The sequence below is a fragment of the Vombatus ursinus genome, unplaced genomic scaffold, assembly GCF_900497805.2.
Source record: "Vombatus ursinus unplaced genomic scaffold, bare-nosed wombat genome assembly UNPS02012709.1, whole genome shotgun sequence".
In the NCBI taxonomy this organism is placed as follows: domain Eukaryota; kingdom Metazoa; phylum Chordata; class Mammalia; order Diprotodontia; family Vombatidae; genus Vombatus; species Vombatus ursinus.
Genome location: NW_020952487.1, coordinates 1,569,067 through 1,584,924, shown reverse-complemented (window position 1 = coordinate 1,584,924; position 15,858 = coordinate 1,569,067). Strand labels below are relative to the sequence as shown.

Here is a 15,858-nt window from a genome sequence, read left to right as displayed (position 1 = left end):
GGATGATGCTAATAAAAGTATGACTGGAAAATCTAGGCTTTCCCCCAAAAGGGAAAAGTAAATATTCCTTGTACAAACATGGGACAGGTAACACAAGCTGAAATGTTAGACATGGAAGAATCACAGCATACATTAAAATAACTATTACAATGAACAAAATTCAATAACAACTTTTAAATCTGGTTATAATTGATTGGGAGAATAAGTATCATTAGAATAAAAAGCAGTTTTACTAGCCTACTAATAAATTTATATTTCATCTCAGCACTGTACTTGTCCAAAAAGTCTTGACACTTGACTTCTGGTAGCATTCACTAAGTTTAAAGCAATTCTACTGTAGGTGGCACTTCCTCTCCTCTTCCCCCTTTTTTTTTCCTCAACCCCAGCTTCCAATTTCATCATTTAAATGAAACTGCTCTTTCCAAAGTTATCAATATTTGCTTATTTGCTAACTCTTTTCTCTGTTCTCATTCTTCTTGATCTCTCTGTAGCATTTGAAATTTTGATCACTTTATCCTGCTGTATACTGTCTCCTCTGTGGGTTTTTGTGACTATTCTCTCACTTGGTTCTCCTATCTGTCTGACTTCTCCTTTCCAATTTTCTCTGCTGGCTCTTCATAATCCTACCCACTAACTTAGGGTACTCCCAAGGTTCTGTCCTACATTCTTTTTTTCTCTCTATACTCTTCTCATTGGTGGTCTTATAAGATCCATTGGTTCAATTATAATTTCTATGGAGATAATTATCAGATATATATACGTAGCTTCAATGTCTTACCTGAACTTCAGTCATACATCACCAACTGTCTTTTGGCATTTTGAAGTGGTTGTCCTGTAAACATTTGAAACTCAGCATGTCCAAAACGGAACTTATTTTCTGTCCCTCCAGATATATCCTTCTTCTGAAAGTTCTTAATACTGTTGAAGGCATGATCATCCTTCCAGTAACTCAGGTTTCCAACCTTGGTGTCACTATTAACTCTTTACTCTTGTTCATCCTATATATGAAATCAGTTGCCAAACCTCATACTTTCTTTCCCCACAGCACATTTTGCATATATCTCCCTTTTTCTGCTCATAAAGTCACCAGTCTAATCATTATTTCTGAGTATTTACATTCCCAATCTATTGTTCTCTCTTTGATGAGATTTGACATTGCAGATTCCAGTTTTTCTATTCTGCTCATTATTTTTGTTGTACAGGCCATAAATTCTGCTCTCATAATTCTCATGTCTCTTTTGAAGCTATCACCATGGAAGCAACTACTATAGTGGAGAAACCGGCCATTTCCACCAATTGCTGACCAACTACCTCCTATAGGGCAGGCAAGCCAGCCTAACTAAAGAAGCAAGGCAACCTGAGGGAGAAATAGGAGGTGGCATGTACCAGGCAAGTCAAACCTCCACTAACACAATGACCACCATATCTCCACAGACCCTGATGGAGATAGCCAAAGAGCATTGGGAATAGTAGTGTCTCCATGTCCACTAACCCTGTTTCAGTTTGGTCCCTATAGCCCTGTGGGGAGCAATCCCTATGAATACCCAATCCCCCCAACAGCAACAACAACTTTTAACCAATTCCCATCAATGGGCAGGGGAACTCAGAAGTGGTAGCAACTCCTCCCCCTGACCACCTGTTCTGCATCCAGCCTAACCTCTTCCAGCCACTATTAAGGGTAGAAACCTCTGCAGAGATGTAGCCTGGCAATTGCTTCTGCAGGTGTTTAGCAGAGTACCTGACACATGCTAGGCATTATATAAATGCTTATCCCTTTCTCTTCTCCTTCCCCTTAGTAGGAATCTGCCATCCATCAAGATTTTAATCTCCTTTCTATAACTAATCTTAGATGATCTCTTAAGTCAACCTTATTATTCATTGAAGCGTAAAGAAGCTTCTGCATCTTAAGATAAATCCATTCTGTACCTAAGTATTTATTGATTGACTCTTAAAGAAACATCAATGTAATACAATCTCTACAGGTCACTGAAACATCCTCTCTCACCCTCCATACTTGTTGAGATCTTCGATTTTCTATATAAAGAACTTGATACTTGGAATCAAGACTTGAGTTCAGGTGAAGGCCATTCATTACCTTTATGACCTTGGCAAGATTGTTAGTTAACCTCCCCCAGATTGATACTTTTGTGATAGTAAACTAGGCCATTTTTTGGCTCAATTCTTACCAAGACTTGCTCAAAGCACTGAAAGCAGTAGTATGCTGAAGCTGTGTACTGGTTAAGGAGATAGGATTGTTAAATTTTTCATGTATTTATTTATACCTCAGAAATTGGCAAACACGAAAGTGATGTTGAAAATGTTAATGCAAATTAAAGTTATAAGTGTGTCATATGTCCATTTTTGAGGAATTGAGAGAAAACCAGTTTTTATATATTTACTGCCACATCCTTGATGGGGAAATTAATTGATTTGCCAGGATAACACAGATAGTATGTGTCTGAGGCAAGTCTTCATCATTCAATCTAAGCTTTGATTTCAGCCCTCTAGTCATTATGGCCACACAGCAGATAATGACCCAAGCTAGTGGAACTAGAGCAATTTTTGAGATAAGGAATAATACCAACTATTAAAACTTCCCTGACTGTTGCCACCCTAACAATAATGCTCTAATTATCTAAATTCTAGTTTTTTAAGTATTGGTTCATACAGTTGGTACTATACAGGAACCTATTTACATATTTTATATTTTTTTATTCCTATTACTTTATGCTTCTTTTTTCAACTATTTTGAAAGCACCTTAAAGGAAAGAGCATTTTGTTTTGTTTACCCAATAGTTATTGGATATATGGATCAAGTTCAATACAAGTTGAATCTGACCTGCTAAGGATCCTCAGGATCTCTGGGGCTTTGCCATCAACCTCACTACTGTACCCTTAGAACAACTGGGCCTTTCCATCTTCCCTACAGATGAATTCTCATTTATATGTTGTCTCTCCAATATAGAGAAAACTCTTTGAGATCAGGGACTGTCTCACTTTTTCTGTTTATATCCTGTGGCAGGATCTAAAAATCTTGTAATGCTTGATGCTATTGCAATGCTTGCTAAGATATTTGCTTTCTATAATTCTGTGCCTATGTTTTGTTATGTACATTTTACTTAGAATTCTGTCATTACAAGTGCTACTCTTCCTCATTCTGAGGAATGTAATAGTGATAACTTTAGGATATATATGGTGTCTCAAAAGTCTTGGTGCAGTTTGAAGCTATTAGCATTTTGAAATACCCTTTATTTATATGCATATACACATTTATAACAGAACTGCATTAATACATAAGGCCTCTCTCCCTTGTTAGGATTTTTATACATGGAATAAAGTATAACTTCACAAATAAAGAGTCTATGAGTCCAGATGGTCTTATATTACCAAGCCTCATAAATAAGATTGATTTTTTTTATCTTAAGGATATACTAAATAGATAAACATTGAAGCATCTCTGCTCAGAGTTCCATTTCATTCAGAAATCCAAAGTAGGAGAGAGGATTTGAAAAGCTCTAAGAGAAGAAGGAAACAAAGAGAACAGCTTGGGAAAGAATGGGGATAAAAATGGGAGAAGTTAAATAAGAAGAACAAAGATAAATAGAAGGAAGAACATAACCCATGAAAGCAAACCAAGACATATTTTTTCATTTAGCTTTTCATTCATTACTTATATTCCTTACATAGGTAAAATACATGTTATTTGTTTGAAAAATGAGCTGTTCTCTGGATTGCATCCTTAAAGGCTTGCCTCACTTGCTGGTTCCTTAGGGTATAAATAAAGGGGTTTAATAAAGGGGCAACTGAAGTATTGAGTAAGGATATTCCTTTGGTTAAAGATATTCTCTCCTTGGCTGAGGGTTTAATGTACATGAAAATGCAGCTGCCATAAGAGAGGGAGAGGACAATCATGTGAGAGGAACAGGTGGAAAAAGCCTTTTTCCTCTGACTAGCAGATGGAATCCTCAGAATTGTAAGGGCAATGTGGGTATAAGATAGAACTACTAATGTTAAAGTAACTAAGAGTGTCATTAAAGCTAAAATGAAACTGAGGAGCTCAAGGAACTGTGTGTCAGTACAGGAGAGCTGCAACATGGGACCAGTGTCACAGTAGAAATGGTCAATAGCATTGGAGGCACAGAAATCCAGTTGAAGGCCTACAATAAGGCCTGGAAAGATGATCAGAAAACCTGACAGCCAAGAGCTAAGAACAAGCTGTGTGCAGACTTTGCTGCTCATGATGGTTGTGTAATGGAGGGGCTTGCAAATGGCAACATAGCGATCATAGGACATGGCAGCTAGAAGGTAAAATTCAGATGCCCCAAGAAGGAAGGCAAAAAACAACTGAATAGCACAACAATTATAGGTAATGGTTTTGTCTCCACTTGCAATACTAACCAGAAATTTAGGAATGCAGACAGATGTATAGGAAATTTCTAGTAGGGAAAAATTCCGAAGGAAGAAGTACATGGGAGTCTTGAGATGGGAATCCAGCAAGGTGAGAAGGATGATGGTCAGGTTGCCAGCAACACTTAATATATAGGTGAAGAAGAGAAAGAGAAAAAGCACAATCTTCCATTGTGGATCATCTGTCAATCCTAGGAGAATAAGAACTGTCACTGTTGTATGATTTCCCATTATTGACTTCAGATTTCTACCATGCCTAGATGTGAAAATAAGAAAAATCCTTACTGAAGATACCCAAGACAAAAGAGTAAGGTCATTATTGGTTATTAGTACTAATGAGGGGAGAACATACAGTATTGCAAAAAAAACAATATTTATCTTTTTAACTAGTTTTTCTTTAGTAGATTTGTCTTTTCAATTGTGATGTTCAGGCAAATATTAAAATAAGTCTGCATTCACTGATAATATGCAACAAATAGTGAATAGAAATCTCACAAGTCAACTGAATGGTTAAAAATTAACTTGGCAAATTAATGGGTGAAAATTCACCAAGGAAATAATCTGTTGGTAGAAATTAAAGGTTGACTTGTATTTTTGTGAGTGGAATAGACATAAGTATGGGACAAGGATTTTCTTTCTTGATATATCAAAATCCATGATTTCATTGATGTGAATGTCTTCTATTGACATAGATTACTTTTCTTTTACACCTTGATAAAAAGTTTCATGAATTACTGTGGCCAAAATACAAAATTATTATGTGGCTGTAAAAATAAAATTATTATATGGTTGCCCAACCTCTTGCATTTAGCTCCTATTTTACTCAGACTACAGAATGCAATTTATCACCACGTCCATACTTAGTGTCTTTCTGATTTGCTAGGGATTACCAGAAACCGCATCCTAGTGGTATAACCTTGGAGAAATCAGGTACACCCCTATGCATGATGAGATGTTAGAAGAAAATAATTAGTAGAAGCTACTCTTATAATGTATAAAACCTGAAAGTAGGATGGAAATGTAAGCAGTTGGTTTTATTATTTTTGTTATTATCTTTATATGTGCCCTTGATCTCATTCCCTCTGATCTTCTTCCACAGATTGCTCCCATTTATCTCTATCTAAACTTCAGTCCCTCTTTATTTACTGATTTCTATTCTGCTTCCTACAAACATGTTCAAGTCTCCCCCATCCTTAAAAAAAAACCTTTTCAATATCATACAACCCTCTCAAATTATGATCTCAATTTCTCAGCCAAATTCCTAGAAAAAACTATCTATACTTGCCCCCATCACACACGCGCACACACACACACACACACACACACACACACACACACACACACACCTCAGTTCTCTATTCACTGACTTCTATAGGAAAGACTTTAAAAAAAAAAAAAACAATCATCTGTTTTCTAATCCTTTCTGTTCTGCATGTGTCTCCAAAGCATTTCCAACCATTGGAGATCTACCAAAAGAAGGAATTCACCCTTTTTGTCTAAATGATGAATACACAGTAAGGAGATTCTTTAACTTACTGGTCTTGCCACGTGGACCCATAGACATTTGTTAGCTCAGGCCTTCATGAGGATGATAGCAATTACAAAAGATTTCTGTGTCAATACTTCCCCATTTCCTCCATTCATAGCATAGAAAAAAATGGAGAAGATACACAAAAAAAATATTCACTTTTTTCTGACAGCTCCTCTTCTGATGGTTTAATTCAGAGTTTACCTTTTACTCATGAAATGCAATGACTTAATCCTGAGCTTGAGGAAACTCAAGTCACTTATACAACTTACCTACCTCTGTCTCTTGCATAAGTCCACTCTCACAAATGCATGTCCATATTCATAGGCATCACCAAAATAAGAAATGATTCATCTGCTCTAAGCCTGTCAATGGCATTTTGTCCATTGAAACATGGTCCCGAATCTGAGATCTTGGGAAATTGCCCTTGTTGTAACAGCGGGACATAATTTCCTGGACCTTAGAAATGTTGTTGAAGGAAGGCACTATTTATCTAATGAAAGATGTCATAGCATCATAACTATGATTGGATTATAATATGCAAGTATTCCCTAGGCAGGAAGATTTTGGTTTTTTTTTCTTTAAAAAATCTTGATCCCATAAAAATTAGACTTGTCTTACCTAGTGTTTTTGTAACATATTGTTAATTTAGTGAACAAACAGTTAACCCTAGGGATCTATGTTCAGAAGTAGCTAATGAATCCCCAGCCTAATTGAATTTCATGAATATTTCAAATTTGGAGCAGAGGGAATAGAGTCCACAGAGATATGGTAAGACAGACCTTGGTAAGGTATATAACATCAAGAGTTATGTCCTTTAGCACGAATTTGATTTTCCCTTGTTGTGGCAATTGCATACATTGTCCAAGTAATTTGTGGTCTAAAATTGTGAACACTATGGGGCAAGTCAAGTTTGGCTGAAATTCTTGTATGCTTTGTACCTGGGGGAGATTTCACATGTATAAAAATAGTTACAATGGAAAGTAGAAGGTGATTGGGACAAAGGAGAGAGACAAAAAAATATGTTTTTGGAAAATTTCAGATTAGAGAAATCATTTCCATATATATATTCTATCTTGTCAGCATGTCATCCTCCTCTTGGAGACTGTAAGTTTTTTAACTATGGCATTTTTTAGTTTTTGTATCTTCAACAATTAACATAGTAGCTTATTTTTATAACTAAATTGTTAAGTTCATGAGTTCAAGGAACTTTTTATATTCCCAGCGTTGTGCCTTGTATATTTTTGGTTTGGTCCTGTGATTTCATCATTGTGAAGAGCTTCCCTATAAGGAAATTTTCTATCCAAACAGATTGGCAACTACTTGGCAATTAATTGTCTTAGAGGGTTGTCTGAAAGAAGGAATTTTCTAGAACTACACAGATTAGATTGGCTCGGAACTACCATCATATTCCTTTCACTTACTATTTTTATTAGTAGCAGTATTATCCCACTCATCTAATTTTATTTAATGAGGATCATACAGAAATGGTCCTGGGATGAGCTGCTATTCTGCTATATTCTTTATATATATGTATATTTATATATATGTGTATGTGTATATGTATATATGTATATGTATATATAATATACATACAATTTATTACGCAAGTGGATAAATATATTCATTTTAAGTTAAATAAAATATGTGAAGATTGCTATTGTATGGATATTAATTGTTTTAAATGTGTTCTTACCATTAAACTTTGATTTCAGGATGCAATCAACTGTCTGAAAGTATTCAGTTATAGCTTCTCCTTCAAGGCTTTACGCTTAATGTATTTTTCTTGGAGAAGACCAAGGTTTGTTATTTTTTTTAAGTGTCATCTCCATCTACTGGTTCAATGTAGCTTCCATATTTAAACTTGAAATCTTCAGTCTCTCTCTTTTCTGGGAATATGTTAAGAATTTTATACTTATCAAGGTCAAATAACATTTTGATCTCATTGGAGAAATATTCCATGAGATGAAATACCACCATTTTTTTTCTTTTGAGTAGAGCCATGCAGCTTGATGTCACCCATACATATACATATATGTATGTATATGTATTTATATGTATATATAAAAGTTATTTTGATTCTACTCCCTTTTTAATTAGAAGTCATATTTAGTTCTATTTAAGGAAGAACAGATTCTGACTTCCTAAAAAAATGCTCCATATTATAGAAGTTATTCTTGAAATTATTGTACTGGTGGCATGTTTTTAATAGAGAAAAGTTTTCCAGGTGGGCATCAAATACTCTAGTGTTGTTCACTTAACATGGGTCTTTTTTATATATTTGCAGTACATGAATGAGGTAAGCATATGGAAATGAGTCAATAGCTTTGAGATAATAAAGGTATTACAAAGTCTTTTGCAACTTATACAATAATTCCTGTATCAATAGTAAGCTGTTCTTTACACTCCTGGGATTTTTGGCACATTCTTTTTGATTTTTAGTCAATATATCATTATCTTACAGTTGTTTATAGATTTTAAAGTGTTATAAGTTGTGAATACTTTAAATATAATACATAAATATGTAATCAGTTGGTATTTGAAGGAATCACTGCTATTCTCCCCTTTGAGGTAAAAAAATATACATATACATACATACATATATAAATATATATATATGTATATATCTCCTTATGTTTAAAAAAAATGTGAGATCAGGCTTACATGTGAGAGGAAACTGGTTAAATTATCCTCTAGCAATTCATACCCCATTCGGAATCATTTGAGTAAATAATTATGGATTCTATTCCAGAGAGGCAATGAATTGGTACAGTGGATAGAAAGGTAGCTCTGGAGTCAAGAAAGCTTGAGTTCAAATCCAGCCTCACACATTTACTAGCTATATGATCTTGGTCGAGGCATGTTACTTCTCTGTGTCTCAGTTTTCCCATCTGTAAAATGTAGATAATAATAGCACTTAAAACACAGAAATTTGTAGGAATAAAATGAATTAGCAGATGTAAAAAGCTCTGAAAACCTTAAAGTGCTATGTAAATACTAGCTATTATTATTATTAACCCAAAAGACCACTGTGTCTTAGCATCTAATTTTCACCTGATATCTCCTATATATCTTATTTACTCCTATTAGAATGTGAACTCCTTGAGACAGGGACTATCTTGCTTTTCTGTTGTTAACTCTGGAATGTAGCACATTGTTTTGCAAATAATAAATGATTTTTCATTCATTCATTAATGATCTAGTATGATTGTGTTTGTCAAGAATAAATTATGTTAGAATGGTTTTTGTTTGTTTGCTTGTTTTTAAAATTACTAAGGAAATTCCATCAACAAGGTATGACTGAGAGCACTTCCAGGTCATGTGAATTACAAAATGGAGAACTAAACATTTTCTCTGATCCATATGACCTCTCCAAAAGAGAAATTATACACCAAAGATAAAACAACTTTAGCTCTCTCCATAGTCTAGTACACACAGAATCCAAAAGAAGGCAATGCTCCTCCTCACTTCCCAACAAACACAAAAAAAGTATGATCTGATACTCACTGAATCTGAGTTCACTTAGCACCCTTCCTCTTCTCCCATGTTATGGGCTACATCAGTAGACCCAATAGTTCCTAAAGACTTTTTATTTTCTGAATAGGACTTAATTCTTTCTAGTATGATATGATAAAGTACTGAGGGCCATCATCTGATTTTTTTATTGAGCATGGTTCCTGAAGGACTTTCCAGTATTTGATTAATAACTCCAATTGAATGAGCCTTTACATTCATTATATAGGGTCTGAGGTATACTCTGAAGGGCAGAGGTTGAATCCTTACACATTCTCTGTAAAGAGTTCTCTATTCCAGGTGTCCACTTACCTAAAACCCAGGGTTTAAACTCCAGATCATCCACTTGGGGGAAAACTTTCACTGTCTTATGCCAATTGTATTTGTTCATTGACTAATTTCTGTATACCACAAGGTATTATTGGACTATGGTTTTAGAGGGACATAGACCCCAAAAAATAATTCAATCTTTAAGATGTAAAAAAGGCATGGTGCCCACAATGAGAGATAATAATAGTCTTGCTGTATTTAATCTTGCTTAGATCAAATCTGAAGTCTTGAATTTAGTTCTTACCTCTACATCATAGGAAGGATATTGAACAACTGAATCTAGTCCAGAGGAGATAGTTATAGTTGATGAAATGACTGGGAACCATTCGATATGAGGATATACTGAAAGAACTAAGGATATTTGACCTGGAGAAGAGAAAATGACAGTATTTGAAGTACTATCATGTGAAATGAACATTGGACTTCATCTGAATGTCTCCTAAGGACAGGACTAGCAGCAATAAGGGAAATTTAGACAAAGAAAGGCAATATAAACAAACAAACAGACAAACAAATAAGTAAAATATTCCTGCTCTCAAGGAGCTAAAGTCTCATTAGAGAGACAACATGCAAAAGCAATGTATAAACTTTTGAGATGAAAATATAAAGATTATTATAACATTTTTTAACATCTTCAAAATAATTCTGTCCCCACCTTATTACGATACTTGCTTCCAGCATGGTGCAGTGGAAAGAATGCTTTTTGGGTTTTGAATTAGAAGATATGAAATGTAATCTTGACTTTATTACTAAGTTATGACCTTAAAGAAGTCACTCAAGCCTTCTGGGATTCAGGTTCCTCACCCATAAAGTGATGATATTGTTCTGGATGGAAGGTCTTTTCAAACTGTGAATCTAAAATCCATATGATGAAATGGTACTCTCCAATTTCATATGATCCAAAGGACTGAGCAAAGGAAATCTATTTCCCCATCAGAGGCAGCTATGGTTCTTAGGACTGAGTTCTTAACCTTGTTTTCACCATGGAATCAGGCATATCCAGGAGAAGTTTTTAGAGGAGAGCTGCTAGATATTCCTCTAACAACAAAGCCACTTAGACAATAATGGCAAATGATGATTCTTCTACCCTGACTTTTGTAGAGATAGCATCTGCTTCCTTGACAGTTAGAGTGTGAATATTCTCTTTGTGATGGTCATAGGAGGGTCTTTCTGATGCTTCAGCATCATCTCATACTTCTCCCGAGCACAGGGCTCTAGAAACTCACAGTACAAGGTCTTCATCTATGCTGTATCTCCAGGTGCATTTTCTATTCTTCTTTCTTTTGGCTCATCCTGAAATGATCCTTGTAAAGCAAGAATCTTGCCCAAAAGCCCAAAAGCCTTGCCCAAAGTCAAAGAAGGAATAAATAACAAACCCAGGATTTGAACCTGGTTACTCTTGATCCAATGAGTGTTGTTGTTATCACAACTCAATACCTTTCTGTGCAAGCCTGTTTTCATCAAGGATAACCTACAATGCTTGCATAGACCATTGTCATAAATATCTTCTTACCTCAAGAAAGTAGGAACAGATATTGGAAGTTGGTATTGGTAGTGTGTTGGCTATCATTTTTGATAAAGTCAATGTACAAAAACTTTTTTTTATTTTTTCTTATGTTATCTTCCTACCTCTTTGAGATATCTTTTAAAAATGATTCCTGAATATTGTTGACACTGTGTGATCACTAGCACAAATTCTTTTCTTATGTATTTGGTCAGGTACGGTTGCTTTTCCTAATTTAATTATCTGAAGTTCCATTGTCATTTCCTCCCATAGTCTACTAAGCACTGAAGTCATGGTGTCTAAATGTGGAAGTTCCTCTATCTTTGCTATTGAGAGTAGCTTAGTATAGTAGAGAAGATCTGAGTTCAAATCTCCCTCAGACACTAGCTAACTGTGATAGGCAAACTACAATATCACATCGCCTCAGCTTTCTCAACTGTAAAATGGGGATAATAACACCTGTTACGAGGATTAAATAAGATAATATTTATAAGGCACTTAATACAATACCTGACACACTGTAGGTGCTATATAAATGCTAGCTGCTGCTGCTGTTGCTGCTGCTGTTGCTGTTATATGCCAGGATATTTATTTGTTCTATTTTGTATGTGATTACTGTTCTTCCACTTTAACTTTTATTTTCTCTCAGGGTGAACTGGCATAACTGGATCTCAAGTAAAGCTCTTTGCAACCTCATTTTCTTCCCAGATATTTCTTATTATGTTGTGGGGACAACACTTCTCATGACTGTCTAAAATTATCCTCTACTAGATTTTCCAAATGAGGTTGGTAGCCTTTTGGCAAGGAAATCATGTCTGTTGGCTGAGGCAGTCTCTAGGCTCTTTCAACCTCCTTTTTGTATTGGCTACTTTGCCTTGGTTGTACTTATTTAAAAAGTATGATTTTACTCATGAATATTCAAATTAAAATACAAAAGGAAGTGATAAAACCAAATACAAAACTTTTTTTGTTTTTCATTCTTGATTATCTGTGCTATTTCCTTCCATTATTGTTTATAACTAAGATGCATATTCTTAAATCCATCCCCTACTTTGAATTAATTAAACTTTTAAATTAATTATCCTTCTGTGGCAAACTGGTAAAAGGTAGGTTGCTCATTCTGAAGAGAGAGGTAGAATGATATTAGTTATTTTTATTTGTTTTAGAATATAAATAGACAATGACATATAGTATAATAATTCAATATAATTCCATAAACATTTATTTGACTATCTGTTGTATGTTAAGACAAGATTTTGTGCCCTCAGCATACAAAGATGAATAATGATGCAAACTCTGCTCTCAAGGTTTTTTTGGTCAGGGAGGAGGACAACTTCTAGGAATAAAAATACCATAGTCCCTCTGTACTCTCCCTCCAATCAAACTATCTCTGGAATATGGTGTTTACTTCTAGGTGCCATATTTTAGAAAGCAAATTGATAGACTAGATAATGTTCAAGGGAGGGGAACCAGAATGGTGAAGGGCCCTGATCTCATACAATATGGTAATCAGTTGAAGGAACTAGGAGTGTTTTGACTGTGGAAGAGAAGACTTGGAGAAGGGGATAAGTTAGACAATCTGTTGGAGGATAAGATGGAATGAGATTGCATTTGTAGGTAAACAGGTTTGCCTGTCTGACCAAATCTTCATGTGAGACAGGAATGAAGGAGGCAATGGTGGCAGAAGGCATCTGAGTGATATGAGATGAGAAAGGGGGGAGAAGAAGGAACTCTTGAATGGCTTAAATTTTTAATATGAGGCAAGGTTCTTAGCTGAGATGGTTGAGAGAGGGGAAGCCATGGGAAAATTGAGGAAGAATGAAAAGATTTGGAAGAAGAACCATGGAGAATAGGCTAGTGAGTTGATAAAGTCTTTTCCTTATCCCTCATCTTCAGTAGCCACATGGATGATCCTCTTCTTTCCCCAAGAGGCATGCTTCTCAGGAACTCCTATTTTTTGTTCTAGAATGCTGTATCTCCACATGCTTGTTCTTGTGATTGCTATTGAGGCAACTCTAAATACTGGCATAATCTAAGACATCTCTTCTATTTCTTTAGAAGATTTGGTTGTAAGATCATGTTGCCTGGGAAATCTTTGAAATTCTTCCAATCCTCCCCTACCCTAAAAAGATAAAGAAGTTCTGGTATATTGTCTACAAATTTTCCTCCTAGTTCATGTAAATGAACACATGCAGCAAATGTGTGCTTCTCCAGAATACTCTTCCACTGCTCTGACCACTAGTGTCTTAGACTAAGAAATTGCACTCTCTATAGCTCTCCTTTTAGGCTGAGTATGTGAGAAACTATAGACAAGCACATGCAAGTCACACGTGCTGTTCCAAAATAACCATTAATGGTTTTTGGTAGGGAAAAGCACAGATAAACCCCTTCCCCACCCCTTTAACAATGTGCTTGAGAAGAAAAGCACAGGGAGAAATACAAAAAGGCCCCCACATCTGTCTACTGGCTGTCTTTTCCTGGCTAGTCAGAGAGGTGACTCTTTTGACCTAAAGTTAATCGTTCTAAGAGTCCAATCAACAAAAGTATCTTAAGAGTAGCCACAGTCACTGAAAACCAGTCAGGAGTTGTCTTTTGTCTCAATAAAATGCCAGTAAGCACATCTTCATTCTCTCTATGGGGAGATGATTACGAAATGCTCCAGTGAAAGACTCACCCTTTCACAAAACCATCAAGAGAACTCCCCTTAATCAACTATCCTTGAATTATTATACACTGCTATTTCATCAGACTTTTAATTTAATCCATGCCTTAAAAATAATAAAAGACATGCATTTTCCTTCTTATACTGCAGTTGAATTACATCTCACCAAATTTCATTTATAAATATGGCCACATTTTATAATCTTTGGCTCAGGTTAGATACTTCATTTTGCTGTCTATACTTGATATATTTGTATGAATAAATCTAAGGCCATAAATGTCATTGTTTCCCTTCTCTGGATATTCCCTACCTTCAGGACATTCCTCTTGTGTATTCCTGAATATTTGCACTGCTACTATTCCTCTTATATCATAGAAAGTGTGTTGTGGCTTTATATACTTATGTGGACATTATCTTCCCTTTTGTTTTTTTGTTTAAGGCTTTGTTTATCATAGCTGAATGTTTCCAGTCATCTTTCCCATTAATTCTCATTTTATACTTGAACTCCAATTCAAAGAGCTCATTTATGTATCTGAAATCCTAATTCAGAATTAGAAATCTGATACTGTCCTCTTTACCAACAATTACTACCCATTGCCTTTCTCTTTTAAAAACCTACCTTGAATTGAAAGCAGTGATGAAGATACAACCTGTGTCTTAAAGACTTTGTTACCTATATTGAACATGATAATCCTTAGAAGTCATTTCTAGGTTATTTCTAGTGGTTTAATCTAACCATACAGGGTCATCAGAAATCAACAACATTCTCATCTCTTTGAAAAATGAGCTGTTCTCTGGATTGCATCCTTAAAGGCGTGCCTCACTTGCTGGTTCCTTAGGGTATAAATAAAGGGGTTTAATAAAGGGGCAACTGAAGTATTGAGTAAGGATATTCCTTTGGTTAAAGATACTCTCTCCTTAGCTGAGGGTTTAATGTACATGAAAATGCAGCTGCCATAAGAGAGGGAGAGGACAATCATGTGAGAGGAACAGGTGGAAAAAGCCTTTTTCCTCTGACTAGCAGATGGAATCCTCAGAATTGTCAGGACAATAAGGGTGTAAGATAGAATTACTAATGCCAAAGTAAATAAGAGTGTCACTAAAGCTAAAATGAAACTGAGGAGCTCAAGGAACTGTGTGTCAGTACAGGAGAGCTGCAACATGGGACCAGTGTCACAGTAGAAATGGTCAATAGCATTGGAGGCACAGAAATCCAGTTGAAGGCCTACAATAAGGCCTGGAAAGATGATCAGAAAACCTGACAGCCAAGAGCTAAGAACAAGCTGTGTGCAGACTTTGCTACTCATGATGGTTGTGTAATGGAGGGGCTTGCAAATGGCAACATAGCGATCATAGGACATGGCAGCTAGAAGGTAAAATTCAGATGCCCCAAGAAGGAAGGCAAAAAACAGCTGGGTAAGACAGCAATTATAGGTAATGGTTTTATCTCCACTTGCAATACTAACCAGAAATTTAGGAATGCAGACAGATGTATAGGAAATTTCTAGTAGGGAAAAATTCCGAAGAAAGAAGTACATGGGAGTCTTGAGATGGGAATCCAGCAAGGTGAGAAGGATGATGGTCAGGTTGCCAGAAACACTTAATATGTAGGTGAGGAAGAGAAAGAGAAAAAGCACAATCTTCCATTGTGGATCATCTGTCAATCCTAGGAGAATAAACACTGTCACTGTTGTACAATTTCCCATCATTGACTTCAGATTTCCACTATGCCTAGATATGAAAAAGAAAAATCTAAATGGAAGATCACAAAAGATCATAGTAATTCTCATCTCATAGAGCACTGAAAACAATCATATATATAGATATAGATATAGATGTAGATAGATATATAGATATAGATATATACATATATACATATACTATATATACACACACACATATATATACTATATG

General features: G+C 35.5%; 2 protein-coding genes across 2 annotated transcripts; both read right to left on the bottom strand.

The window, feature by feature from the left end:
- Positions 1 to 3,699: 3,699 nt before the first annotated feature.
- On the bottom strand, positions 3,700 to 4,641 carry LOC114040084 (olfactory receptor 6C74-like). Its single transcript, XM_027858075.1, has one exon. The coding sequence runs from the start codon at positions 4,636 to 4,638 to the stop codon at positions 3,700 to 3,702; it is 939 nt and encodes a 312-aa protein (XP_027713876.1). The 5' UTR covers positions 4,639 to 4,641.
- Positions 4,642 to 14,711: 10,070 nt separating this feature from the next.
- LOC114040087 (olfactory receptor 6C76-like) lies at positions 14,712 to 15,653 on the bottom strand. Its single transcript, XM_027858077.1, has one exon. The coding sequence runs from the start codon at positions 15,651 to 15,653 to the stop codon at positions 14,712 to 14,714; it is 942 nt and encodes a 313-aa protein (XP_027713878.1).
- Between the last annotated feature and the right edge of the window lie 205 nt (positions 15,654 to 15,858).